The 27,284-nt window shown below is 42.5% G+C and overlaps 1 protein-coding gene across 17 annotated transcripts in view; it reads left to right on the top strand.

The window, feature by feature from the left end:
- The window catches only part of DGKI (diacylglycerol kinase iota), a 502,019-nt gene that overhangs the window by 182,478 nt on the left and 292,257 nt on the right, over positions 1-27,284 (top strand). For 8 of the 17 annotated variants that reach the window (XM_044946917.2, XM_044946916.2, XM_044946915.2 and 5 more), the window contains exons 2-4: positions 950-1,058; positions 15,504-15,599; positions 15,793-15,855. In XM_044946917.2, coding sequence (XP_044802852.2) covers positions 950-1,058; positions 15,504-15,599; positions 15,793-15,855 — 268 coding nt within the window. Of the gene's footprint in view, positions 1-949; positions 1,059-13,314; positions 13,612-14,792; positions 14,939-15,503; positions 15,600-15,660; positions 15,856-16,417; positions 18,305-27,284 lie in introns of those variants that run through there. The other 9 variants (XM_044946918.2, XM_044946920.2, XM_044946924.2 and 6 more) reach the window with 8 other exon arrangements.

The raw sequence follows: 27,284 nt of genomic DNA, 5'->3' as shown, positions 1-27,284 counted from the left end.
CCCAAGAGGACTGCTCCTCTCCCTTCCAGGGAGCCACTTAGTTAAGCCACAAATCAGCACTCCTGTTTAAGCTCAAGACCATTGTCTGACATTTCTGATGGAGCTATTCAGAAATTGGCCTTCTATTATTCATGATGGAACCACAAGCTCTTCGTGGGCGATCCCTGCTTTCTTCCTTTATCTTGCTCTCCTCATTCTCTCCACTCTGCCCTTATCTCCTCCCTCCTCTTTGCTCAGCAATAGGCATGTTTGCTTGCTAAAGCAACTCCTCTTATGTCTTATCTTTGCCTAGGTCAGTCTTGACTTTCTCAACCTCTCCTGATTCCATCCCTCCTTTCTGACCCAAATTCTGTGATGTTCCACTCAACAAACCTAAAATCCGACCAACGTGTTTTGGAATTTTCTTACCCCAGACTTTGATAAAATATTGGTCTTGCATTGTGTGATTTCCAGGATACGAATCAGTCTTTTCCCGCTTAGAACCTCAAGTCAACTGTAGACATCCTCTGCGAGGGCAAGGGAGGATGTTCTTGAGATATGTAACAGTGAACTTGGGGGTGGTGACCAGCTTGGAGAGCTCTTTGCTGGGAAATGGAGGAATTTTAATCAATGACCTCACAAACCTGCTTTAGTTGCTTTTAGTCTCTGGCAGCTTTAAAATTGTCCAAGGACTGTGACCACCTCAACCTTAGGTCTTTTTCTGCAAACAGAGACCTGCATTCTGCTGTCTTCCCTGAATGTCCCTAAGGCGGCCCCCTCAATCTTCCTGTCTTTTGAGACCTGCCACCCTTGGTTCCTACCATGCACTTTAGAGATTCCAGTACATTTGCAAAGATTTTCATACGTGCAAGATTAACTCAGGCATCGTTTCTACCCCAAGGGAAATTTTCAGCTCTGTATTACCTTCTGATGTTGGTTTTTGTGTTTTTTTTTTTCCTTCTTGCTGCAGGAAAGCAATCTCTCGGGCAGGCCTGCAGCACTTGGCTCCTGCGCATCCCCTCAGCCTTCCTGTTGCAAACGGTCCAGCGAAGGAGCCCAGAGCGACTCTGGACTGGAGCGTAGGTGTCGGCGTTTTCATGTAAACGTCACTTCACTGCATGTGTGTCTTCCTCATTCTCAGGATTCCTGTAGCTCCCGACAAGACTTGATCATTTTCAGTATTGTTCACTGACCCATCTTCGAGTATCTAAGCCCCGGCTCCATTTTCAGATTTCCAGGAACATAGCTTCTTTTATGAAGTCAAACATACTGAAGACTAGGCTTAAAACTTCAGGAATCCTTTTAAGCACTATTTGCCTGGGATTGCAGCTGTGAAATCAAAAGTACTTCTGTGCACTTGCTTCATTGGTCCCTGCCTGCCAAGTTGGCGATGAATAGAGTTTACTCTTAGAGACTAAGTCGTAAAGTCCAAGTTTGATTTCCTTAGCTCAAGCTGCCTTTTTCTTTTTTGGTGCTTTTCTTTCCTTTTTCATTTTTCCTGAGAGAGGATGACCTCACTTTACATTCCAGGCACTCCATGTCCTCCTGTTTGCTATGATTCCTCTCCTAACCCAAAGGTAATGGGTCTTATATCAGTGGGGTAGGTATATTAGCTGATTTGTTAAAAATTTATTTTATTGAAGTCTAGTTTGTTTACAATGTTGTGTTCACTTCTACTGTTGTTGTTATTGTTTAGTCACTAAGTCTTGTCCTGACTCTTTGCAACCCCAAGGACTGTAGCCCTCCAGGCTCCTCTGTCAATGGGATTTCCCAGGCAAGAACACTGGAGTGGGTTGCCATTTCCCTTTCCAGGGGATCTTCCTGACCCAGGGACTGAACCTGTGTCTCCTGCATTGGCAGGTGGAATCTTTACCACTGAGCCACCGGGGAAGCCCAGTTACTACTGTGTGGCAGAGTGACTCAGTTATACATATGTGTATATTCTCTTTCATATTCTTTTCTGTTACAGTTTTTCACGGGATATTGAATATAGTTCCCTGTGCTCTACAGTAGAACCTTGTTGTTTATCTATTCTTTTATATAATAGTTTGCATCTGCTGTATATTAACTGATTTTAATGTTTTATCTAAGAGACATCTATAAAAACTGTTATATTGAAGATTGCAGTGTGAGTTTCTTAAGTCAATTAGAATACATTTGTTGAGAGTCTTCGGTGAGTCAAGCTCTTGGTTGAAGACATGTCTAACTATGGACTGAAAGGCCTGTCCCTTCCTGAAGGAATGTCAGAAGCAATATGAAGCCAGAGGAGGCTGCTCTGAGGTTATTCCAGTCTGGTCCTGATGAATCTTGTCTAGCCTTTCTGGTTGAGTTGAACAGAGGGAATAATCCATGTTCTCTTCCTCCCATAAGAAAGACCATGGCAGGGTGCCAGAGAGGAGATGACTTTGTAAACTAAATTTTGTTTTTGGCACATATGCCATAACTTAATATCATTTAATACTGTAATATTTCTCCCTCTTCCCCCAGAACACACTTACTAACATCCTTATTTTATATTCTGGACACACACCAATGTATGTAATACATGAAGTACCTGGCAAAAGACTGAATCTAATTGAAATGAAACTTTCTTCCTTGATGAAGTCTGCTATATATATTAGCTGATTTTAATGTTTTATCTAAAAGACATCTACGAAAGCTGTTAACTTGAAGATTGCAGTCTGAATTTAAGTCAGTTAGACTGTTCAGGTCACATCTGTGTATGTTGAGTTAATATTTGGGAAGACTCTTGCCCTCCTGTAAGTTTCCCTTTATTCCAGGACAGTCATTTAATAAACTCCTAAAAGGTTAGAATGTAGAATATATTGATACCAGTGCTTACATAATTTAAAAGAATTAAATACATAAACAAACATAAGTTAAATTTAAAAAGGGATATATATGGACCAATGATGAGGATGTGCTAAGAATCAGGGACCCAAAAATGTTAGTTTATTATCCATGATGTTCTAGATCCTCTGATCCAAACTCATAGGATTCTATTTGAGGTGCAAGATTCTATTGAGAGAGAGTTTACATCATTTAGATAGAAACACCCATTAAATCAGGCTTCCCAGGTGTCTCATTGGCAAAGAATCTGCATTCAGTGCAGGAGACGTGGATTCGATCCTTGGATCAGGAAGATCCCCTGGAATCAGAAACGGCACCCCACTCCACTGCCTGGGGAATCCCATGGACAGAGGAGCCTGGTGGGCTACAGTCCTTGGGATCGCAAAAGAGTCAGACACGACTGAGTGTGCACACACGCATCCATTAAATCATTTCTCTGCCCCTCGTGTGACATTAGTCAAGTCACTTGATTTCTTTCAGCTGCAGTGTTCTCATCTATAGATGGGAACAATGGTGACCTCTTCCTCTCCCCCCTCTCCCAGGGGGACTTCAAGTCTGTTGTTAAGATCAAATGGGGTTGTGAGTGTAAAAGTCCTTGTAAACTGTACAGCCAGTAGGTTTATTTATTCAGAAGTTAAGTCACTGATGAATTCATTGATCTATCACCATTTGTGGAGTAACTGCTTTGTTCTGGAACCTGTTTGGTTCCTTGGGATTCTGGGTGAGGAATATGGTTTCTGCTTTTAAGAAGCTTAGAATGCAGAAAAGACATTGACACTAAAATGTGGGCAGTGACACCAAGCATGCTGCTGCTACTGCTGCTAAGTCGCTTCAGTTGTGTCCGACTCTGTGTGACCCCACAGACGGCAGCCCACCAGGCTGCCCCATCCCTGGGATTCTCCAGGCAAGAACACTGGAGTGGGTTGCCATTTCCTTCTCCAATGCATGAAAGTGAAAAGTGAAAGTGAAGTCGCTCAGTCGAGTCCGACTCTTAGTGGCCCCATGGACTGCAGCCTACCAGGCTCCTCCATCCATGGGATTCTCCAGGCAAGAATACTGGAGTGGGGTGCCATTGCCTTCTCTGTGACACCAAGCATGGTGGGGTTCAAAGAGTGCCACAGGGGTGTGAGGAAGGACACTCCATCCCTGTTTGATGTTGGAAAGAGTTACCAGAAAAATGCTTTTAGAAAAAATGTCCTTCCTGAACCAAAGCTTGACTAGGAGGTGTTATTTTCCAGATTACTGTAAAGAGGTCTATGCGCTAATATTTCATCAAAATGGTATTTTTGGTTGGTGGTGGGAGGCTGCAGTGCACGGTTCGGAAAGAGTGAGTAGGAAGTAAGGCTGCTGGTGTGTAGCTGATCCTTCATCTCTCAGCCCCTTCAGTTGCGGTCACTTCATCTTGGTGGCCTGATGAATTGTCACGGTGACAGCAAACACTCTGGGGATGTTTAACAGTAGAGGGAAAATTGAAAGCCTTCTCTGAAGACACTCTTATCTCAGGGCTTATTTAGAGATCTTTTATGGAAGGAGTTACAAGATGTGACTCTGAAAAACCCCATAATTGTGGGCTAATATTGCTGAAGCCAGACAGCAACCAACCCTACACATTCTTATTACAGTTATCTAAAAGGTTTTTCTCAGAAGAGAGGAAGAAGCAGATTGTTAAAAACATTTAAATGCCTTTTTTTTTTTTTTTTTTTTGCTGAGACTTGCCCTTGCTTCCAAATTTTTGGCTTTTACTAACCAAATTGCTTTACACCAACTTCATTTATGCCACTTTGGTTTGCCTGCTCATGCAGAAAGCTAAACCAGGATTTTCTTTGTTCTAAACTTTAAAGTATGAAAGCAGCCCTACTAGTCTTGACCTCCCACCATTGCCTGTATTCCACCTCCTTGTCTGCTTCCTTGCAAAAAAGCAGTGTGACCACCTCTCTCCTATCAGCTCCCTCTTCTGAACTAAATGCATTAAAATGATCAATCATTTTATTGTTACTGATTGTTAAGTGCTGATTTGGGTTGGAGCCTCTCATTAAGAGTTTCTCAAATGAGAAGAGTGGCAAAAATTTCAAAATAAAGGTAAAAAAGGAGGAACTTCGATTTCTTGTCTTGGATGAGATAAGAGTCCCCAGTAGAGCTGAGGATGCTTCCAGCTTAACAGGGGTGGAGCAGGGCTGTGGAAATTCACCTTGCTCTGCATTCAACCCCCTTGATTCATACATTGAGATTCTCTTTGCCTCAGAGGGTCAGAGGTGGAAAGTCATCTCAAAAACCTGTAGTACGATGACCCCTAACTTACGTTACCTCCCCTCTCCTCCTTTCACCAGTGAGAAAACAGATGCAAAAGCTGTCCGTGCTGCATCTGAAGTTGAAGACCAATCAGGGTGAACCTGGAATTTCAATCTTACTCCCAAGTTTCAACTTACTGCAGAAATCTCAGGGGGCCCCGTTCTGACTGTGTGTGCATGTGCTCAGTTGCTGCAGTCACGTATGAGTCTTTGTGACCCTGTGGACCCTAGCCTGCCAGGCTCCTCTGTCCGTAGGATTCTCCAGGCAAGAATACTGGAGTGGGTTGCCATTCCCTTCTCCAGAGGATCTTTCTGACCCAGGGACTGAACCTGAGATTCCTGCATTGCACCTGGGAAGTCCTGTTCTGACTCTAGTGTGTACCAAAGACTTCAGAAGGGGCATGATTGTTTCCTAAACATCCTCTTGCAAAGAGCTTTGAGGAGTGGCCTGCTTGTGGAGTGCCTGAGACCCAAGTGAGATTAGACTATAGGCCCCCCTGCATTCGGCCAGAAAAATCCTGTTGCGGGAGTCAATTTTTATGCTTTGGGTCCCTGAACTTAATAATTTCCTTGAAGTGTTCCATTTTCATATTCTCATTTCCCTACTTAGTGATGCATACTATCTCTTATTTTTAGTCTGTTCCTCAAAGTTCGGAAACTTCTCTTCTGCTGTGATTCACTCAAATATTTTATTTTGACTTATGAGATTCTCTGCCCCACACAGGGTCATTTCCTTGATGACTCTTTGCCAACCTTTGGGCCTGCCACCTGCACACAGGCCCTCCTCTCCATTCATGTCAGGGATAGAAGCCTTAATGATGGGGAACAGCCAGATCCAGCCTCAGCACGGGGCTGGGGTCTTCTACTGACTACAGCGGACAGTCGGCTTCACCTGAGGTGAATGTGGCTCTTTTCTACAAAGACTTGACTCCTGTTCTCTGCCAGGCTGTGCTCATTTGTTTGGTTGAATTAGTTCTGTTTATTTTATTTACTTTCTGTTTTGATTCCACATAAAATCTCTACCAATAGGGCATTGTCTTAGAGCCAAATTTGTGTTTTGGGTTGACTTATTCTAGGTCATAGTTTGATTTGAGGCACTTGGAAGGGAGGAGCAGTGTTTTCTGCTAACAAGCAGAAATATGTATCTTCTTCACAGTGGACTGCACAGCATCATTGGCCTAGTAACTGTCTGGTGGATGTCAGGGATGAATTGATTATAGCTTTTCTGTTCAGTCAGCAAGAAAGGGACACATCTCTGGGAGCCGATGGGCACTCAGATGATCTCCAGTTCCAGAAGGGCACTGGAAGACGAAAGTCAAAAGCCTGTTTGAAACGTCAATGAGTTTATGCTGTTGAGTTCCAAGTAACTCTTCTAAAATTTCCTTCCTAATCCAGTACATTGTGTTAAGACTTAAAGCTTGCACAGTTTTTGATCTTCCCATTCACCCCAGTGGCATCCTCTCTCCCCTTTCATGGTGAGAACCTACAGGGCTGCTCCCTTTGACACCATGCCATGAACATCAGCCAAGCCAGTTTTGGGGAAAACAGGCGAAATTGCTAGAAAGGAAGGGAGTAATGCTCTAAAAGGGAAAAATAGTCCCATCTCCTGGGCTGGAATCCAAGCTTCCAGTTTAGGGGGAGTCAATCCACTTTGAAGTAAGTCTATTGCATAGATAATGCATATCTTCTCTTAAATGTCACATGCCTCTTGTGGGATGGAGACTTATTTTGGACATGGAGATTTCTTCCTTGTTTTTATGCTTAAAGCTGAAAACATAGGATGTGGGTCTTCACTCTGTCTCCTCTATTCTGTAATTTGCTTTTGCCCATTACACTGCCTAAAACAGTTCTCCAAGCAATGGTGAAAAATCCACCAAAATCTTTCTTTAAAAAAACTATATTGGTTTTCAATCTGGCATCCTTGATTTCTGTTCATTTTCTCTTTCCTCATTGGAAAATTTCCTCCAATGCTGAGGGCTGTGGAAAACAGAGCCTCAATGCAAACAAACCCAGACTTTATATCCCGACCACCTTTCCTGTCCTCTGGATGCTGATGGTTGAAAGGAGTTCTTTTAGGCAGGTAGAACATGGAACAGTGGGTACACTCACCTCACAGTTTGGTTCAGAGATAAGATTAGGGGAACAGAGTCTTCAGGTGGGATTGGTTAAACTGGGTTATGAAACTAGGTCGTTTTATCTTTGGAAACCGTGAATGGAAAGGCAGGGAGAGGCAGGTGTGTGTGTGTATGTGTGTGTGTGTGTGTGTGTGTGCCCATATGCACATGCGCATGCTCTCATTTTAGCCTTGTTTACAATAGGAGGTCCTCACAGACCTGTGCCTTCTGTACAAGCTCCAGGCCTTTGCTCTTTAACTTCAGGCTTGGGTGTCATCACCCATAGTGACACAGCCTGATATCTTTCTTCACTTCCATCCCTCTTTTGAAAAACATTGTCAGATTAATCAAGATATCAGATTGCTGAGCCAAGCAGGAGGAGCTAACCATCTATGAATTAGTGAAGGTCCTGGCCGTGACCAGTCATCTTAATTGTGGACAGATCTAGCATGATTCAGGCACCCTCACTAGTCTTTTATTTTCTAAAATTATGAGAATTTTAAACGATATCACATTGGCTGCTTGGAGAAATCATAGAATCGTACAGCTTCACAGCTCACTGAGAAGTAACTAGGTCTAATCTTTTGCCTCTTAGTAAGTGATTATATGGAGAAGGCGATGGCACCCCACTCCAGTACTCTTGCCTGGAAAATCCCATGGATGGAGGAGCCTGGTAGGCTGCAGTCCATGGGGTCACTAAGAGTCGGACACGACTGAGTGACTTCACTTTCACTTTTCACTTTCATGCATTGGAGAAGGAAATGGCAACCCACTCCAGTGTTCTTGCCTGGAGAATCCCAGGGATGGGGGAGCCTGGTGGGCTGCCGTCTATGGGGTTGCACAGAGTCGGACACGACTGAAGTGACTTAGCAGCAGCAGCAAGGATATTTATATTTGATACATATTTATAATTTTCTTATTGTTTTAGAATTTTTTTTTTTTTTTTTTTTTTGCCAGTAAATGTCTTCATTTTGTGTGGACTGTTTGCTTCTGGTGTCAGTATATCCTATTTGGGTCATTCATTCACAACTTAAATCTTTTTACTTGTAGCTAATTACTACTAAGAGTTCAGGTAGAACTTCAGGGCAAGGAATCATATCTATATTTACATAGGTGGGTCTCTACTCTTAGGTAACTGGATCTATCCATAGATAGGTTGATCTATATAAATCTATGTATATCTATAGAGATACTCTATATATCTATGGATACATTGTTTTAACACTTACTACTACAGAAGAAATGCTATCTTCATGTACAAATAGAGCTATTGTTTCTGTCTGGCACAGATGGGTACTCTGAGTTGTATAGCGTTTGAGATGGAATTTCAAGATGCATGTGTAGAGAAGAGAAAGAGGTACCTGGGTGTGGAGAATGGGATAAATAAAAAACATGACACAGAAAAGGAAAATATGACTATGTTGAGATACATAGCCTCATACATTCTATGAAACTGCGTATGAAATTGAATAAGGAAGACAGACTGGTACCATTAATGGAAGGTCTAGTATGTGGGATTAAATTTGGAGTTTGTTTTATAAATAATAGAGAATTTTTTTAGCATCCTGAGCAAGAGAGAGTCATAATCACAGCTGTGTTTTTAGGAAGTTAATTTTATAGCAGTGTAAAATATCAGAGAGGAGATGTGGATGGACCTAGAAACTGTCATACGAGTGAAGTAAATCAGAAAGAGAAAAACAAATACAGTATATTAATGCATATATGTGGAATCTAGAAAAATGGTACTGATTAACCTATTTGCAGGGCAGAAATGGAGACACAGACGTACAAATGTATGAATGCCAAGGGTGGGGGGAAGGAGGGTGTGGGATGAATTGGGAGATTGGAATTGACATATATACACTACTGTGTATAAAATAGATAACTAAAGAATCCATCTGCCAATGCAGGAGACACGGGTTCTATCCCTGGGTTGGAAGATTCCCTGGAGAAGGAAATGACAACCCACTCCAGTATTATTGCCTGAGAAATCCCATGGGCAGAGGAGCCTGCTGGGTTACAATCCATGGGGTTGCAAAAGAGTCAGACATGACTTAGCAACTAAACAACAGCAGTGAGAACAATGAGAACTTACTCTAGAGCACAGAGAACTCTATTCAATGCTCTGTGGTGACCTACGTGGGAAAAAAATCCACCCAAGAGCAAACCAGGACTGTGCCAGTTTGGGTTGGGGGTAGGCTCTGTTCCACACAGTTATTCAGTGACCCAGACTGACGGTTACTCTTACAACTTCATCAGAAGACTTTCAAATCATCGCAAAGACCAACTTCCCAGGTACCCAGTATGGGAACAGAGTATTGAGGAATGCACATGAGAGGCTTAGTGGACCAAGTCTGAAAACAGTATACATCACTCTTGTTCATGGTTGGAACTGGGTCATGTGGCTGGTGAGCCTGGGTTGCAAACTCTGTGTGTTCAGGAAGAAGAGGAAAATGAATTTGGTGAATGGCTAGCAGTCTTGACTACAAAGGCCCAGGAGAGAAATTTGGATGATACCAATATCTATGGATTAGGAAGACAAGAAAGGAAAACCCAACCACAATGATAATAGTAAGAATTGCATTGAACTTGTATTAACTTCTCATTGTGGGTAAATCATTGACTGTTACTCATTTTCACATTTAAACATCATTGTGATTTCGTGAGAGAAGTAAAATCATTATTGCAACTTCAGAGGGGAGTGAACTGAGGTCTAGCAAAGTTAGAGAGACCCTAGGTCACTTTCACTTTTCACTTTCATGCATTGGGGAAGGAAATGGCAACCCACTCCAGTGTTCTTGCCTGGAGAATCCCAGGGACGGGGGAGCCTGGCCGGCTGCCGTCTGTGGGGTCGCACAGAGTTGGACACGACTGAAGCAACACAGCAGCAGCAGCAGGTCATAGAGCTAATCGGTAACAAGTCTACCTGACTCCAGAGCTTATGTTTACTAATATTGAAGTGGATTAAGATTTACCAGAAATGTAAGAAGAAAACAATATTTTATTTGTCTACTCTATTAATGGGTGAATGCCACCCAGCTGGATACCTTTATACAGAATTCAGGAGTTCCCAAGGTCACCCTCACCTGCAGCTTCTGGAATTCAAAAGACCACACTTATGTTCAGTCATTCATTAGAAGGACTCAGAATTTACTGAGGGCTGTTTTCCTCACATTTATGACCTTTTACAGTGAAAGGAAAGTGAAAGTGTTAGTCACTTAGTCATGTCCTACTCTTTGCAAACCCATGGACTGTAGTTTGCCAGGCTCCTCTGTCCATGGAATTCTCCAGACAGGAATGCTAGAGTGAGTAGCCATTCTCTTCTCCAGGGGATCATCACAACCCAGGGATCGAACCCAGATTTCCCACATTGCAGGCAGATTCTTTACCATCTAAGTCACCAAGGAATCCCAATTCAGTGAAAGGACCCAGGTTCAAATCAGCCTAGAGAAGAGGTGCATGGTGCAGAGTCCAGGAGATTCCTGTACAAGGAGCTTCCAACTGTTCTCTCCCAGTAAATTTGTGACAGAGCTAACTTCTCCCAACAGCCATGGTGGGAATGTACGTATGGTGTATTGCCACCAAGGAAGCGCATCTGAACCTTGGTGACCAGAGTTTAATTGGGGCTTAGTCATATGGACATAACCTGCATGGTTAAGCTTAGCCACTTAACCCTCTGGAAGCTGAGTTGGTATATGCCTCACCATAAGTCAGTGCTATTTTAGGTCTGTCTAGTCAAGGCTGGGGTTTTTCCAGTGGTCATGTATGGATGTGAGAGTCGGACTGTGAAGAAAACTGAGCGCCGAAGAATTGATGCTTTTGAACTGTGGTGTTGGAGAAGACTCTTGTGAGTCCCTTGGACTGCAAGGAGATCCAACCAGTCCATTCTAAAGGAGATCGGTCCTGGGTGTTCTTTGGAAGGAAAGATGCTAAAGCTGAAACTCCAGTACTTTGGCCACCTCATGCAAAGAGTTGACTCATTGGAAAAGACTCTGATGCTGGGAGGGATTGGGGGTAGGAGGAAAAGGGGATGACAGAGGATGAGATGGCTGGATGGCATCACCAACTTGATGGACGTGAGTTTGGGTGAACTCTGGGAGTTGGTGATGGACAGGGAGGCCTGGCATGCTGCAATTCATGGGGTTGCAAAGAGTCGGACACGACTGAGCGACTGAACTGAACTGAGTATGACCCAGGGTCCCCAGGTAAACAAAGATGCCGTTATCAGGCAAGACATCCCAGGCACTTAAATTACCATCCTATAGTTGAGGGCAAAGGCCAAACCTCTCTTTGGATAAGGTTACTTCTTTCTGATGCATTGGACAAGACAGATGTACAAGAAAAGGATGAGACAGGGAAAATATAGTCTAAGAAAGGTATGTTTCATGTTTTCCTTGCATGACTGGCCTTTTCTTGCATGCTTCTGTTTCTGTCATGATTTTGAAAGATTGTCAAGTCTCTCAGGCATCCATGTTTACTTCTCATGGTGTATGACTCTGAGCTAATGGACAGGTAAGAAAGTAATTATCCTTTCTACTCCTTGGAACCTTATATAACAAGAATGTGATTCATTCGTTGATTCTTAGTCTCATCTTCTCAGTTCCCTAAATTTATTTATCATCTACTGTTTGCAAGGTGCCAAGGAAATGGCAACCCACTCCAGTGTTCTTGCCTGGAGAATCCCAGGGACGGGGGAGCCCAGTGGGCTGCTGTCTATGGGGTCACGCAGAGTCAGACACGACTTAAGCGACTTAAAAAAAAAAAGTGCTGGGCATTTAATGTCCATATGAAGGTTAGAATCTAGCATAAGAAGGAAACATGAATCAAATAGTCATGCCGATGAATGAATAATTGCCATCTGGGGTAAATGATGGGAGGTAAACATGGTTTTATGAGAGTAACTAACAAAATGACTTCAATTTGAGGGTCAGTGTTGGCTTCTTTGAGAAAGTAACACTCAATTTGGTGACCAAAGGGTAAATAGATATTAACCACATAAGTCAGAATGGAGAGGAATAAATAATTTGGATACAGTAAACAATATACAGTAAAACAATTTTTAGTTAAGAAAGCATCAAATTCAGTGGACCTGGGATGAGAGGTTGCTTAGTCTGCTTGGGAAATACGAGCAGACCAGTGTGACTGCACGTCAGTGACCAAGAGGGAGAGAGATAGAAGATTGAGGCAACTGGACAGGGAAAGGAAGAGACGAGTGGGGCAGGGACACCAGTCAGGGGGCTATCGGGAATATCCCAAGCCAGGGGGATGGAGGATCAGGTGGTAACAGTAGAGGCGGTGAGCATTAATTGGGTTTCATATACATTTTGAAACTAAAGTCAGTAACATTATTTCCCGAACCCAATTCCGTCAGGCTTTCTTCCTCCTCATTCCACTGTCCCTACTTTTGTCAAGATCATCAGTGACTTAACATGTTCACTGGAGAAATCCAATGGCCAGTTCTCAGTCTTCAGCTTTTGACGCAGACCTTCTAGGGGCACTTTCTTCCTGGAAACGTTACACTCTTTTTATGTTTTCCTCGTACTTCAATGGCCACTCCATCCAGGTCTCCTTTGCTGGATCTTTCCTGTGTTCTCAAACTCTTAAATGTTGGAACGTTCCACGGTTCAGAAATCAGAGCTTTCCATCCACATTCAGTCCTTAGGGTTTTCCATTCAGTTCTCTTGGCTTTAGATCAGTTAACGGTTGCCTCCCAAATTATTCATACAGTACAAACCTCTTCTTTGAACTTCAGACTTATAAAAAACAGCCTTCTCAACATCTTCACTTGAAGGTTTAATAAGCATCTCAGAATTTCAGATCCTCAAAACTGAACTCTTATTGCAGTGATCATTTCATAATGTATTAAAATATCAAACCCTATATTACACACCTGAAACTAATATATTGAATGTTAATTATAACACAATTGAAAATAGAATAAAAGAAGAACCTGAACTCTTGACTTACTCCCTAAGTCTGCTCTTACTCTAGTCTTCTCCCTTAATGCTCAGTAAATGGTGTTCCCATTCTTATAACTGCAAGTATTTGCTAAAAACTTCAGATTAGTGAAAGCAGACTCTCTGGGGATGGGATGATAGTCAGGTATGCGTCAAAGCTCATCAGGTCTTTTTAATGAGCAATCAGATTTGAGAAGCAGTGTGTTTGATCCAGCACCTTTTTCTTTCCTTCTTCTCTTACAAATGTTGGGCTTTCTAATCAGGTTCCCCACTTAGGAGTGAAGCTAGTTCATCTTAGCAGTAGCAGTGCTTGCTGTGCATGGATAGTGATCAGCAAGCCCCTGAGTGCTTGCGGGGGTGAGGGGCAGTCTTTAGTGCAGGAACATACCAACTGGCCTAGCGTGAATGAAGCCTCCCAGCCCAGTGAGTTACTGATGTCTCTCACACCTCTGACTCTCAGGTCTTGCCTGCTCCTACCCAGCTTCCTTGACCTACCAGGACTTAATTGCTAGCCTGCCTAGATTGGTATTATCAAGGATTTTTGACTTTTCCCCCACTGCAACATTTTATACTTCACTTTTTAAAAGAGTTGGTGGGATTTCTGCTGTAATAAGTATTCCTAGTATTTGCTGCTATAATTATTTGTTTAGTTTCCATGTTCATTGTTATGTTTTACTATACACTAACTCCGTGCCTGGGCTTCCCAGGCGGTGTGAGTGGGAAAGAAGCCGCCTGCCAACGCAGGAGACATAAGAGATGCCGGTTCACATGTATACCTGTGGCGGATTCATTTTGATATTTGGCAAAACTAATACAGTTATGTAAAGTTTAAAAATAAAATAAAATTTAAAAAAATAAATAAATAAAGTTAATATAGACCATCTAAAAAAAAAAAAAAAGATGCCGGTTCAATCCTTGGGTTGGGAAGATGCCCTGGAGAAGGAAACGGCAAACCCACTCCAGTATTCTTGCCTGGAGAATCCTAGAGGAGCCTGGTGGGCTACAGTCCATGGGATTGCAAAGAGTCAGATATGACTGATGCGACTTGGCACACAACCCAGTGCCTGGCACCAGGGGTGTGGAAAAATGCTTACTAAATGAATTGAAGAATAAAACAATGGAAAGAAATTCTACAGATGATTATAAGTTACAGTTGGGTACTAAATTCCCAGTTTTAGAATATTTTAGTTTGTTGAGCTTGATTTATTTAGGATAACTGGCAGAGCATTGCCTTTTAATTAATTTTTTTTTTTGCCTTGGAAGTCTCTATTTTTTTATTTTTTTCATCTTAAATTTAAATTTATTTTTATTAGAGGCTAATTACTTTACAATATTGTATTGGTTTTGCCATACATCAACATGAATCCACCACGGGTGTACACGTGTTCCCAATATTTCATCCATCACTATGTGAGAACTTTTAGGGTTCCAAGTGAAGTGAAGTGAAAGTTGCCCAGTCATGTCTGACTCTGTGACAGCATGGACCATACAGTCCATGGAATTCTCCAGGCCAGAATATTGGATTGGGGAGCCTTTCCCTTCTCCAGGGAATCTTCCCAACCCAGGGATTGAAGCCAGGTCTCCCGCATTGCAGACAGATTCTTTACCAGCAGAGCCACAAGGGAAGCCCATAGGGTTCCAAACCTACAGCTATTCTCTGTTTGCTACTGGAAGTATGAAAATATTTTTAGAAGCAGGGAAATCATTCAACTTGGAGAACTTAGAATTGGGTGAAGGCCCTATTGAACTGGTAATAGGTTTAAATCGGTAGAAATTTGTTATGCTTTGTCTATACAGTGACTTAAAACTAACTTTTAAGAAGCTTCTGGTTTAGAAGCATAACTTACCCATTAATAATATGTGTGTTTTCAAAAAGTCTTTAAAATACTTTAATACTATTATCCTCCTTAGCTAACTTGTTAAAGAGAATCAACTTTTAATAGAATTTTGGTCTCAGTTGTTGTGGACTCTGCAGTGGGCCTGGATGAATAAGGCTTTAGGTTGAATAACTTGAGGGTTTTTCCCCCTTGTTTACTATATATTTCAAAGATGACCACCGACATGGTTAAAACATCTTTGGAGCTAACATCTTCATTATTGCTCAGAATTTTTTCAAACACCTTTTTCCATTTCTAGAATGTCAGTAGGACCAACTCCAGCAGTATTGTCAGGAGTATAAAATGAGAAGTCTTTAGACTGCTGGGATTCACTAGTTTTCTTCCAAAAATCTAAACTTGAGATCCATTCTCCCCCCTCCCCAGCTCCCACTTATGCCTGAAAAGAAAATTGAAGTCAGGTGTGTTTTTTCTCTCCAGGAAAATGCCGTGAACGGAGAGCACCTGTGGCTGGAGACCAATGTCTCGGGAGACCTGTGCTACCTGGGAGAGGAGAGCTGCCAAGTCAGATTTGCAGTGAGTGTGCGCCCGGCTCCCCTGTGGTCTGGCCTTTGTGGGGGGAGCCTTGTAGGTAATTGAATCTGAAGGCAGCTGGGGTCACCTCGCCTGAATTTCCAAGGAGAGGTTTGAAAGAGCCCGTCCCTGTGAGACAGCCGACAGGGTTTATCAAATTAGCATGGCATTTAAGGGCTCATTTGAATGGTTTTAGGTGTTTTTCTTGACTCTGAGGTGGAACTGTGGAGTAAGGTGCTACTTTGTCATGATAACCAGGGTGGGTATTTGTTCGCGTCTGGGGGTGGGGTGTCTTGTGGGGAGAGGCCTGTGTGTGGAGGAAGGGTCTCTGTGGGAGGGGGCTCTCCTTTGTAGGGGAGCATGTGTGGTGGAGGGCACTACTCTTGGGCAAAGCTGGAGATGAGTGCAGACCTTGGTCTGGTGGTGGGTGCAGGCTTACAAATAATTAAGACTAGTCTCCAGATGATAAAATTCTAGGAACTATTAATATATACATGAATGACAGTCAATTACATTAAGAGTATATGTGGCTTTTAAATGTTTGAATGTTAAATCCTCTTTATGTTCTGTGAAAAGAGCGTGGTTGCCAGGCAGTAAGTTGGGAGGAACTAAAATTTTAGTATTGAGAAAGTGTACTTAAAATTTTTGTGTGGTTTCAAATGATGGTTCCGAAAAGAAAGTAATGGGAAACTTAGAGTGGTAAAAAAAAAAAAAGAAAGAAAAGATGTATTATTTCTTATTTGGGGGAAATTGGCATCATAATTGATCAAATAATAATTTTTTTTCTTTTTGATTATGCTTGTTTATTATGTGAAAGAAAGATTGGGGCAAAATGTAGAACCTAGAAACTGCGAATGACTATGTTTCTGTGAATAATGAAGAAGGAAGAAATTGAGTTTCTGCCAAAGTTTCTGGAAGAATATAGACCCCAAGGATTTTTATTAGGCTGCCTGGAATCACAAAGCTGGGGAACAAAGATCTTTAAAATTACATTAGCTGTTTTGATACCTAGTTTATAGATTTTGTTTGAAAAACTTTATGAGAGTTTGGAGGGCCAAGGTTTGTTTGAGTGAGGGTGGAACAGTTAAATATCAGTTAAAGACACAGCTGTACAGGCTCTCAATCCAAAGTCAGGAAACCTGGATTTGAGTCTCAGTGTTAACCACTGGCTGTGTGACGTTGAGAACACCGGACCTTTGGGTGTTGGCCACCTTCAAGGTAGAAAAATGGAGTAGGATTAAATTAATTTTGTTTCCCACTCGGATCTGTACTTTGTTGTTTGCGTTTTTTTAATGTAGTTGTAAATTCAGTTGATTTAAACATCATTTCAACTTTATGCATATGCATTTTCAATTAAAGTATAATTGCGTGGAATTCGATTAAATTAACCAAAACCAAGAGAAGCTCAGCTGTTTGGACTAAAATGCTATACATGATGAATTAGCATTTGGATCTTAGTTAATTGCATAAATACTGGTCTTGATAATGGAAAATGGAAAAAATGAAAGCCAATTCTTCCTGCATGTGTACTTTTGAACTGTTATCTACTGATGTTGCTGCCAACAAATAGACTGTAATTTTATGGGGTTCTGCCTTATTTCTAGATTACTCTTTGATCTTTTTCTGATGGTCTTTTAGGGTCAGCCATACATTACCTCTCTTGACAAAAATATGAACAGGTACTTATATCCTCCTTAACCTTTGCTTCAGTAAATAGCACTAATTGAATATAACTTGGTCACTATTACCTCCAGGCCAGGAAAGTAATAAAAAAAAAAGGAAATTTTAGGGAGATGTAAGTAAATAATGGAGTTATGATAATTTCTAATGTTCTTTTGAAACTTCCTTATGCTTGCATCCCAAATACTTGGCTCTCTTAGCTCACTTTACAAAGTGTCTGGAAGATAAAGATCTCTCCTCCCAAAAACATTAATTAAATGAAGGCATAAGTTGGTGAGGAAGCTGAAGGTCTAACTGTGTTTCCTCATTTCACGTTCTTGAAGGCTCAGTTTCTTTACCTGTAAAGTAAGGGAAATGTTGTTTTGAGGATTAGGTGAGATAATGCATTGAATCGGCTTAGTTGCCAGACAGACATAATGAATTAAAAGAGGAAAAAAAAAAAACCTACAAAGGAGAAGAGCAGACAATTTACAAAGGAACAACCAATCATAAAGGCACCCAAATTAAAACAACGATGAAAAGTCAACATTGTGTGTCTGTTAACAAAGATTTACAGAATGATACTACCTCACTGGCTAGTTTGGAACAAAACTGGTTTTATCATTACTGAAATTGTCCATATGTATTCATAATAAAAGCATTAGAAAACCTAGCTTGCTCTCTCCACCTCATTTTGGCATCACGTTTTAGGAAGGACATTGACAAAGAGAAGACCCAGGACAGTGTAGGAAACTTTGTAGTAGAAGGAAGGAGAGGAAACTCTCCTATAGAAGAGATGGGGAAGTTGGGAGGGCTATTATAAACAAAAAGTCCACTGAGGAAATCTGACAGTTTGAAGTATAGTGGTTTTTCATTGGCTGAGCTGTTGCCAGGTAAAGAGGAAAAAAAAAAATCTTTCTTCCTCTTTACAGTGATAGTAAAGCAGTGTCACTTCCTGCCAGAGATGCAAAGTATGTCTCTTTCTGTTGGGATCTGAGAGGGGGCTTTCCAGGTGTCTTTTCCAATGGATGAAATCTCCAGGTTGCAAGGTTTGATGCTTAAGGTCTTCATTTCCATGACTCTGTTTTCTCTTTGGTGACCATGAGTTTGTTTTTGAAGTCTATGACTCTGTTTTTGTTTTGTACATAAGTTCATTTGTATAATTTTTTCTAGATTACACATATAAGTGATAGTGTATATTTGACTTTCTCTGTCTGACTTCCTTCACTTAGTATGATAATCTCTAAGTTCATCCATGTTGCGGCAAATGGCATTATTTCATTCTTTTTTATGGCTAAGTAATATTCCATTGTAGGGGCTTCCCAGGTGGTTCAGTGGTAAAGAATCCACCTGCTAAGCAGACCTGGGTTCAATCCCTGGGTTTGGGAGATCCCCTAGAGAAGGAAATGGCAACCCACTCCAGTATTTTTGCCTGGGAAATCCCATGGACAGAGGAGCCTAATAGGCTACAGTCCGTGCGGTTACAAAGAGTCAGACACGACTTAGCAACTAAACAGCAACAACAAATATTCCATTGTATGTAAGCACCACATCTTCTTTATTCCTCTGTCAATGGACATTTGCATTGATTTCATGTCTTGGCTTTTGTAAATAGTGCTGCAATGAACATTGAGAAGAAAAGGGACGTGTATTGCTCTCCACTGTTAGAAAGGTAGAGCTAAGTTCTAGATATGGAATCCACTGACTCTTAAAAAGAGTGGATCTTACACTTTGGTATCATAAACATCACCTGGGAAACCTGTTAACAATGTAGATTACTTTTTTAAATCCTTGCTCCAAATGCTGATTCAGTATGTCCGGAGTTAGACTTGGGAACCTGCAATTTTCAACAAGCACCTCAAATAATTATGGTACAGATGGGCCACAAACTTAACGTTGACAAATACTGTATTATAAGGAAGAACTTTAACAATCAGAGCTAGGACAACCAGCAAGAGCACAGGTGCCTGGAGAGATGGGCTCAAAGAGGGTGTTTATGAGTAGGTTAGGGGCCATCTTTCAAGGATGCTACAGGGGGTGTACCTCTGCTTTGGATAAGAGGTTAGGTGAGGAGATCTCCAAGAGGGGCTCCAGTTTAAATATTCTATTTGCAGCTCTCTTAGAATTGAGCAACAGTTTTGAAAGGAAAAAAAATAAAAGCATGTGTAAGCAAATTATGTATTCTTATTTCTTTTAAAGAACCACCTTTGAAGAAAGCCAACCTGTCGGGTTTAGTATCAAATTACCATAACCAGGTGCTACCTGCAGCCTTCTAAACAAAGTCCAGGCAGAGCATGGAGGAGGACTGAATCCATCACTGAAGAGGTGCTTTTCACTCCATACCCTAATTTAGCAAAGCAAATGTCACGGGTGGAAGTTAAGAGAAAGGAGAAATCAGTGTGGGCTGAGTAGACAGAGGAGGCTTCATGGAAATGGGGCTTGAAGGCATATTGAAAGATGGGTTAGACTTACGTAAGTAGAGTGGGGAAGGAGAACTTTTCAGGCAGGGGGAGGAACATGGGCAGACTCAAAGGCAGGAAGGTGCTTTGTACGAGGGAGGAGACAGTCACGAGACACCAGGAACACAGCAAAGGGCACATGTTAGGTAAGAATGGAAATCAGGATGGATGGGGGTGTCTGTCTATGTTTTCTCAACTGAAACTCAGAGTGCACGTTGTAAAAAATGGCTGTGTGCTGACGGAGCCCGGCCATATTGTCTAAAGCAGGACGGACTTGAGGGTGAAACTGACTGCTGTGAAACTGTCACCCCAGCTTATGGGGACAGTGCCAGAATTTATTTAAAACCAAAGCCGTCCTGCAAATTCGGACCTCCTCCTGCCATACATGGACGGACCTGGGGGGCTGATATTGGAGGACATTGCAAGTGAGGCAGAGACGACATCAAGACTGTTGTCGGAACGTGTGCTCCAGAATCTCAGGGCTGAACCAAATTACCTTTAAACTTCTTCCTTTCTTATTTCCTCCAGTGACAACATTTAATACTGTAGAATGTCTGTGAATAGATATTTAATGGGATTAAAGTTGTTCCCAAATCACCGACAGTCCCCAAGGTAGTAATGGCTTCTTTTTCTCATCTGGAGAGAAGACAAGGATGCAGAAGTAAGGAAATTGGAGCAGAAGGATCATGGTTTCCCATCATGATTATGAGGGGAAAAACTGAAAAAAAAAACACACAAATTCCAGCAAGGACCACTTTTACTTCATGATGTTTCCTTAAATTGATGTTTCTTTATTCATTTGTTCTACAAATACTTGTGGGATGAGTACCCTGTACTAGAAACTTCAGACTGAGTTGAGAGTGACAGGTGACAGTTAATTGTAAGTGACAACATCATGACTTATGGGGACACTCTGTAGAAGTCATTCTGGTGTGTGGCTGATAGAATATACAAAGATGTTCAGCCAAATACATACTTGATCCCAAAGACACTCACTAAGAACCCACAGAGGACATAGATGTGCACACTTATTTTTACACCTAAGAATACTGCCTGTGTCACCATGTAGAGGTGCCAACAGCCATGGTCACACCTGGGTAGTGGAAAGGATGGAGGTTCTGAGCGAAACTGACCTGGGTTGGAAAACCTTTTGTTTCATCCAAGTACTGAGTGAATTTTGGACATAGCGTTTCACTTCCTTTTTGCCCCCATTTCCTGATTTATTGTACTGTTGTTAAGATGGACCCCAGTGATTCTTATTCCTGGATAAGCATTGTCATTCCTTTTGAAACTTTGCTTCTTAATTTTACTTTGTAAAATAGTTGGTTCCCTGCCTGGACCTACCACATCAGGATCTCTGGAGAGTGGGACCAGACATGAGTATTTTAAAAACAAACTCTACAGCTGAGGTTATGTTCTGTTACACACTGTGGGTGGGGAGCCACTGATCTACTTCGTAGAGTATCAGAACCAAATGAAATGGCCTGGAACCCTCGTCTGGCATATAGTAGCTGTTATGGGGTCAATTGTGTACCCCCCAAATATGCTGAGGTCCTCACCCCCACGACCCCCAGATATGACTTATTCAGAAATAGGATTGCTGCAGATATAGTTAAGATGGGATCACACTGCAGTAGGGTGGGACCTCATCCATTTTGACAAGTGTCCTTACAAAATTGAAGAGGGCACACAGGGGTAGACAGGGAAGAAAGCCACGTCCTGGTGCAGGCAGAGACTGGGGTGACAGAGCTGCAAGCCAAGGCCTGCACCTACTACCAGAAGCTAGGAGAGAGGTCTGGACAGATTCAGCCTCAGAAGGGTGCCAACCCTGTTAACACCTCAGAATCAGGCTGTGCGAGAATTCACATTTCTATTGCTTTCAGTTCCCCAGAGTATGGTACTTGGCTAGGGCAGCCCTAGGAAGTGAAGGCAGTATTCATTCTGTTAAAGTGAGTTACCTCACCTGGCCACACAGGTGCCTGCACACGGCTCTCAGATACCCTCGCACAGGTACATTTAAGTCAGGCTTGCTGGAGGATTTCAGTTGACAGGTATGTGGCTTTCTGGAAACATGAGCAGACAAACAGGTAGGTGCCAGAAGCCAAGAACTATGGGAAAAGGAAAGGTAGAAAGGTGAGGGAGACTGCGTAGGTTGGGTAAGAGGGAAAAGGAGCTGACAGACTTCAGAGTGCTGTTACCAGATATATCTTCTCTATTTTTAAATGTGCTTATGTCACCTTCTTTCTGTGGGTAGGCTGATGGGTACTGTTTTGCTTTTGTTATTGTTTTGTTCATGTGTTTGGTGGTTCACCTTTGGCAAAAGTGGCCAACCCCACCTGTGACACCTGACCTTAATACTGTTTGGCACTAAACAAATATAGTTTTAGGAAATGAACGACTTGCATTAAGGAGGCCAGGTGAGAGGAGGAGGAGGGGGAGTGGAGAGAGAGGAGCCACTCGGATGCAGAGACAAGCAGATCTGGATCAAAATCCTGGCTCTGCCCTGCTGCTCTGCATCTCAGGTCTCCCTGTAAAACAGTGATGGTTATATCTGCTTCTTGGAATTGGTGGGAGAATTAAATTAGTTGATAAAGGTTAACCTCCTCCCTCTTTGTCTCCTGTCCCTGATTATACTTCAATATCATTAGTTGAATGAGCTACTCAGTAATTTTGTTGGACTTTGGTTTCAGCACGGCCTTCTGTTCGGGAGGATTCTGCCTAACTCCAACAGTGAGAGTCTCACACTTTCCCTGTCATTTGGTGCTGTGGGTAGTACGCATAGTCTCCCCGGGTCGTGGGTGGAACCAACTGACTGCTATAAACCACAGTAACTCCTTCTGGACCATATCTCACAGGCCATATCTTCTTCTTGGTCAGAAGCCTCATCCTTGTCGTTGGGCACCACGGCATCTGCTCACGAGGATGCTGGCTACATCCCTGGGTTTTTTAAAGAAACTTGTAAGAAGACAGGGACTTCCCTGGTGGCTCAGAGAGTGCCGAATCCACCTGCAATGCGAGAGACGTGGGTTTGATCCCTGAATTGGGAAGATCCCAAGAATACAAGGGCAATAGCTCTCTGTCCTATTTGAAGGAAACTTTCAGCTTTTTGTTTTAAAAAGGAAAAAAGATGGTGAAGCTGGTGACAGTCCTGTCTGTTTTGTTTCCGGAAGATGCGGGTACCGGACGGCAGTATGTGCAGATGCTCGTTTGCGTGCCTCTGTGTGCTAGGAGCGAGAAGAGAGAGCTGGTCCCCAGCACAGGTGGCTGATGACCTCTGACCGTCTGTGCATTCGGGTCTGGCGGGTGGACACCCCACAGCACCCACACTGAACGGGAGCCTCAGACTGCACTGGGACCGCCTGCTTGCTGCCTCTGGTTATCCAACACAGCAGACTGATGCTCTGTACCTCCAGATGGTGGCCTGGCTGGGCGGGTGCGGGCTCACAGAAAGAGAGAGCTGGGAGTGTGGCAGCGAGGCTCAGGAGCCCAAGCCAGCCTTGCAAGCTGTTTGGGTGCTGGCGCGAAGATGCCGTCTCTGTGGAGCCTCTGAGGCCGCTGCTCTCTGCCAGAGATGCCTCCCACCACAAGGATGCTGGGGAGCTCATGAATGCAGATGACTCAGAGAGAACAGAGCCATCAACCAGAATAATTCTGAAAAAGCATTTGCTCAGATGGACTCTCTGGTTTTGACCCCTGAGTCAGGGGTTGTGAGTGGAGGAAGAGGGCAGGATGTTCCTGGGGGTGCAAGGGGTGTTGCCCATATGTGTCTGGCCAGATGGTCGGGAATTTCCATGAGGTCAGCAAGGTACACACACAGAACTGAGACCAGCGTGTGGCAGGTCCTTAGTAAAAGTTAGTCATTGTTGTTATTCCAACTATCGTTATCACTGTAATTATTTCGCACAGAGTGTTATCTGTATACCTGAGGAGCATATAATACAGACCCTGCCGACTTTATGCGCTAGAGAGAATGATAAGATATGGAGCCCAGGAAGCTACAGGGTTTGGTCACTCTCCTAGGTGACCTGGCATCAGCAGCACCATTGTCTATTTGTACAGTGTGCTTAAAAAAAAATTAAAATGTTCTGGAGAGCACTGAACTCCTGTAAAAGCAATATGGGATATCATTCCTTAAAAGAGCCTTGTGATTAAAAAAAAAAAAGAACCTTGTAATCAAATAAGCTTAAACACCCTTAACAATCAAATATTTACTCTGAAACTCTAAAAAGGGCACTTGTTTAGTCGCTAAGTCATGTCCAACTCTTTTGTGACCCCATGGACTGTAGCTCGCCATGCTCCTCTGTCCATAGGATTTTCTAGGCAAGAATACTGGAGGGGGTTGCCATTTCCTTCTCCAAAGAAGGGCAGTGGTGTGGAGGATTTCCTATATGTTTGCTCGGGGGATGGGATGATTGTTGAAAACTCATTATTTTCCCCACAGAACACCTGTCATCATCTTGTAGGATCTCAGTATTCAGTAGAAAACTATTTGAGAAATACCCATGCAGTGCAGTTTTCCTCTTGTCAATATTGGTCAGTAATAGCAACCCTTTGGGGTGGTCATTGGGGCAGTTTACTCCCATGTAAAGGAAAGAAAACCCAGAGATACTTAATCACTACCCTGGGGCTTCATTCATAACTTTTATGTATCTTTATGTAATTCTTTTGTGTTTGTTCTAAACTTCCATTAAGCCTGTGTGTGTGTCTGTCTTATTTTTAGAGTTTGAGCCTCTGAGAATAGTAGTCATCTGTTCTGCAATAATACTTTATTTTTGTTTTTTGGCCACACACAAAATCACTGCAGATGGTGACTGCAGCCATGAAATTAAAAGACGCTTACTCCTTGGAAGAAAAGCTATGACCAACCTAGACAGCATATTAAAAAGCAGAGACATTACTTTGCCAACAAAGGTCCATCTAGTCAAAGCAATGGTTTTTCCAGTAGTCATGTATGGATGTGAGAGTTGGACTGTAAAGAAAGCTGAGCGCCGAAGAATTGATGCTTTTGAACTGTGGTGTTGGAGAAGACTCTTGAGAGTCCCTTGGACTGCAAAGAGATACAACCAGTCCATCATAAAGGAAATCAGTCCTGAATATTCTTTGGAAGGACTGATACTGAAGCTGAAGCTCTAATACTTTGGCCACCTGATGTGAAGAACTGACTCACTGGAAAAGCCCTTGATGCTGGGAAAGATTAAAGGTGGAAGGAGAAGGGGATGACAGAGGATGAGATGGTTGGATGGCATCACCGAGTCAATGGACCTGAGTTTGAGTAAGCTCTGGGAGTTGGCGATGGACAGGGAGGCCTGGCGTGCTGCAGTCCATGGCATCGCAAAGAGTCAGACATGACTGAGCAACTGAACTGACTGTGCATCATGTGGTATTTTAGTTCCCTGACCAGGGATCAAACCCATGCTGCCTGCAATGGAAGCAGAGTCTTACCTGGACCCTTTTCTTTTTTTTTTCCATGATACTTTTAGATTGAAGCTGCATTTGTGTGTGTGTGGTGGAGGGTGGTTTATGAGCCTGTGTGGCACAGTTCAGTTCTTACTTGACATTGGTATGGTTCTGTTACTTAATAGAAATAATTTACATGTGATTTGGCATAGGATTTACATGTCACCCAGGCAATGCCCAGGTGTACAGAAAATCTTTTTCTTCCTTCAGCGTCCCTCAGGGCTCTAACCAGCCCTCTTGTTTCTGAGAGACCCCAGGCTTGGCTGAAGCATTATTCACATTAGCAGTTACCCAGAACTACTACTGGCCCCAAGGTGACATTGACTGTATTTTAGGAGATTTTTTTGGTTTTGTTTTTCCTACCTCATATGCCAGACAGATACAGATTGCAGAAGGTGATGTTCTAAAGATGCAAGGAACTGGCAAAGTCTGCTCTGTGGTGTTTGTTTGAGAAGATATGCAGGCTTTGGAATCAAGTGACCCAGCTTCAAATCTAGTCTTTGGGATTTTCTAGTTGTGTGATGTCCTTCATTGTTTTAACCTCTTTAGGCCTCAGTTTCATATCTGAGGCCTAGATAAGCCACATTAAAGTGTGATAATACCTACCACTTATGGTTGCCATGAACTGTCAGTGAGATAAAGTGGATGCAGCAATGCATGATGTAGCCAGTTACAAGTACTCAATAAAAATTGGTTATTTTGATGGTTATTCCTCAAGTAAAAGAGGTTTCAGGGGGTTGTCAGAAACTGAAACCCAGCAGGCAGTGCCAGGGTATTGGGTACCCTGGGTGTCCAGGTATTAACTTCAGAGCCGCGTCATCATCTCCTCTCTTGCACTGAATAAAAGAAGGTGAAACAACCAGCCCAGCTGAGCCCTTTCTCCAGTCTTTAGATCTCTCACAGCACTCATCACTTTCTAGTCTTTGTAACAGCATCACGTCTTGCTCATGTCTGTGTCCTCCATTAAAGCATAAGCTTCATTTAGCACGGGACTCTGCCTGGATCCTCAGCACTGAGAACAGTATAGCACTGGGTGATTACCCTACCCTTTTTCACCGAATGAATGAATGAGTTCAATGATGAGATTATTGGAAGACACATACAGACATCAATCCCCAGATAAGCCCTGTCATTTAAGTAGCATTATACTTAGAATCCAAGATATTTGAATTTCTGCCTTATTTTTAAGGCTCTTCACGGGGAGATGCCACACTCGCTACTACAAGTATTGCAGGGTTTTAAGTCCAGTTTTGCCTGTGTTGTGCCCTTCTTATTTGATTCTCCTGGAAGATAGAGACTGCTATTGACCATTCTTGGCACAGGGAGTCATGGTAGATTGTCATTAATCATCTCCTTGGGATTCTCATGAGAACAGATCATCTAAGGCAATCATGTCAAATATAATGGATTCCTAGCTTCATTAGTCTTGTTCCCCTAATCCATCACTAGTAAAATGAAAGGTAAGTAGTAAGATGTAATAGAAGGATATGTTTTTGAGTCAGAAAGACCTAAGTTCCACTCCTGGCCAGTGTCTCTTGGGCAAGTTGCTCAGTCTCATTGGGTCTCAGCTGCTTATCTGTAAGGCAGGTGAATGGTACCCACATGGTGCAGCTGAGCTGAGCTGTATCTCTTAGACACATGGTGTGTATATCACACTGCCAGCCTTCTGGTAAATACTCTTGTGATAATGGTATCCTTATTGAAAAATGGTATCGGTAGTTGTATGTATGTGAAGGAAAACCACATGGCCAATTGGAGATACAGTTTTGGGTGAATGGAAATTGAAATGGTGGTCTTCTGGGCCAGACTGACTGAAAGACTTTGTCTTCATTATGTCCTCAGCAGTTTGGGATGTTGGAAATGACAGTGAAGGGATAGGTAATTTACCACAGTTTGATATGGCTTTCTAAGTAGATGCAATCTTCTGGATTAAAGTAAATGTCTCTAGATTATTGTTTAGAGATCTTGTGCTGTGAACTTTAGAAGAAAAAAAAAATTCCGTGTATTTCCACGGAGTAAACTGATAATGCGAATGTATTAGGAATCATGCTGCAAGTAAGATGGCATATATGGTGCTATCAGGCTGGCAAATATTAAAAGGCAAACTGTGGTT

Source organism: Bubalus bubalis, chromosome 8 (genome assembly GCF_019923935.1).
Source record: "Bubalus bubalis isolate 160015118507 breed Murrah chromosome 8, NDDB_SH_1, whole genome shotgun sequence".
Taxonomy (NCBI): Eukaryota; Metazoa; Chordata; class Mammalia; order Artiodactyla; family Bovidae; genus Bubalus; species Bubalus bubalis.
The sequence above is the reverse complement of the archived record's forward strand: the minus strand, read 5'-3'. Positions and strand labels throughout refer to the sequence as shown.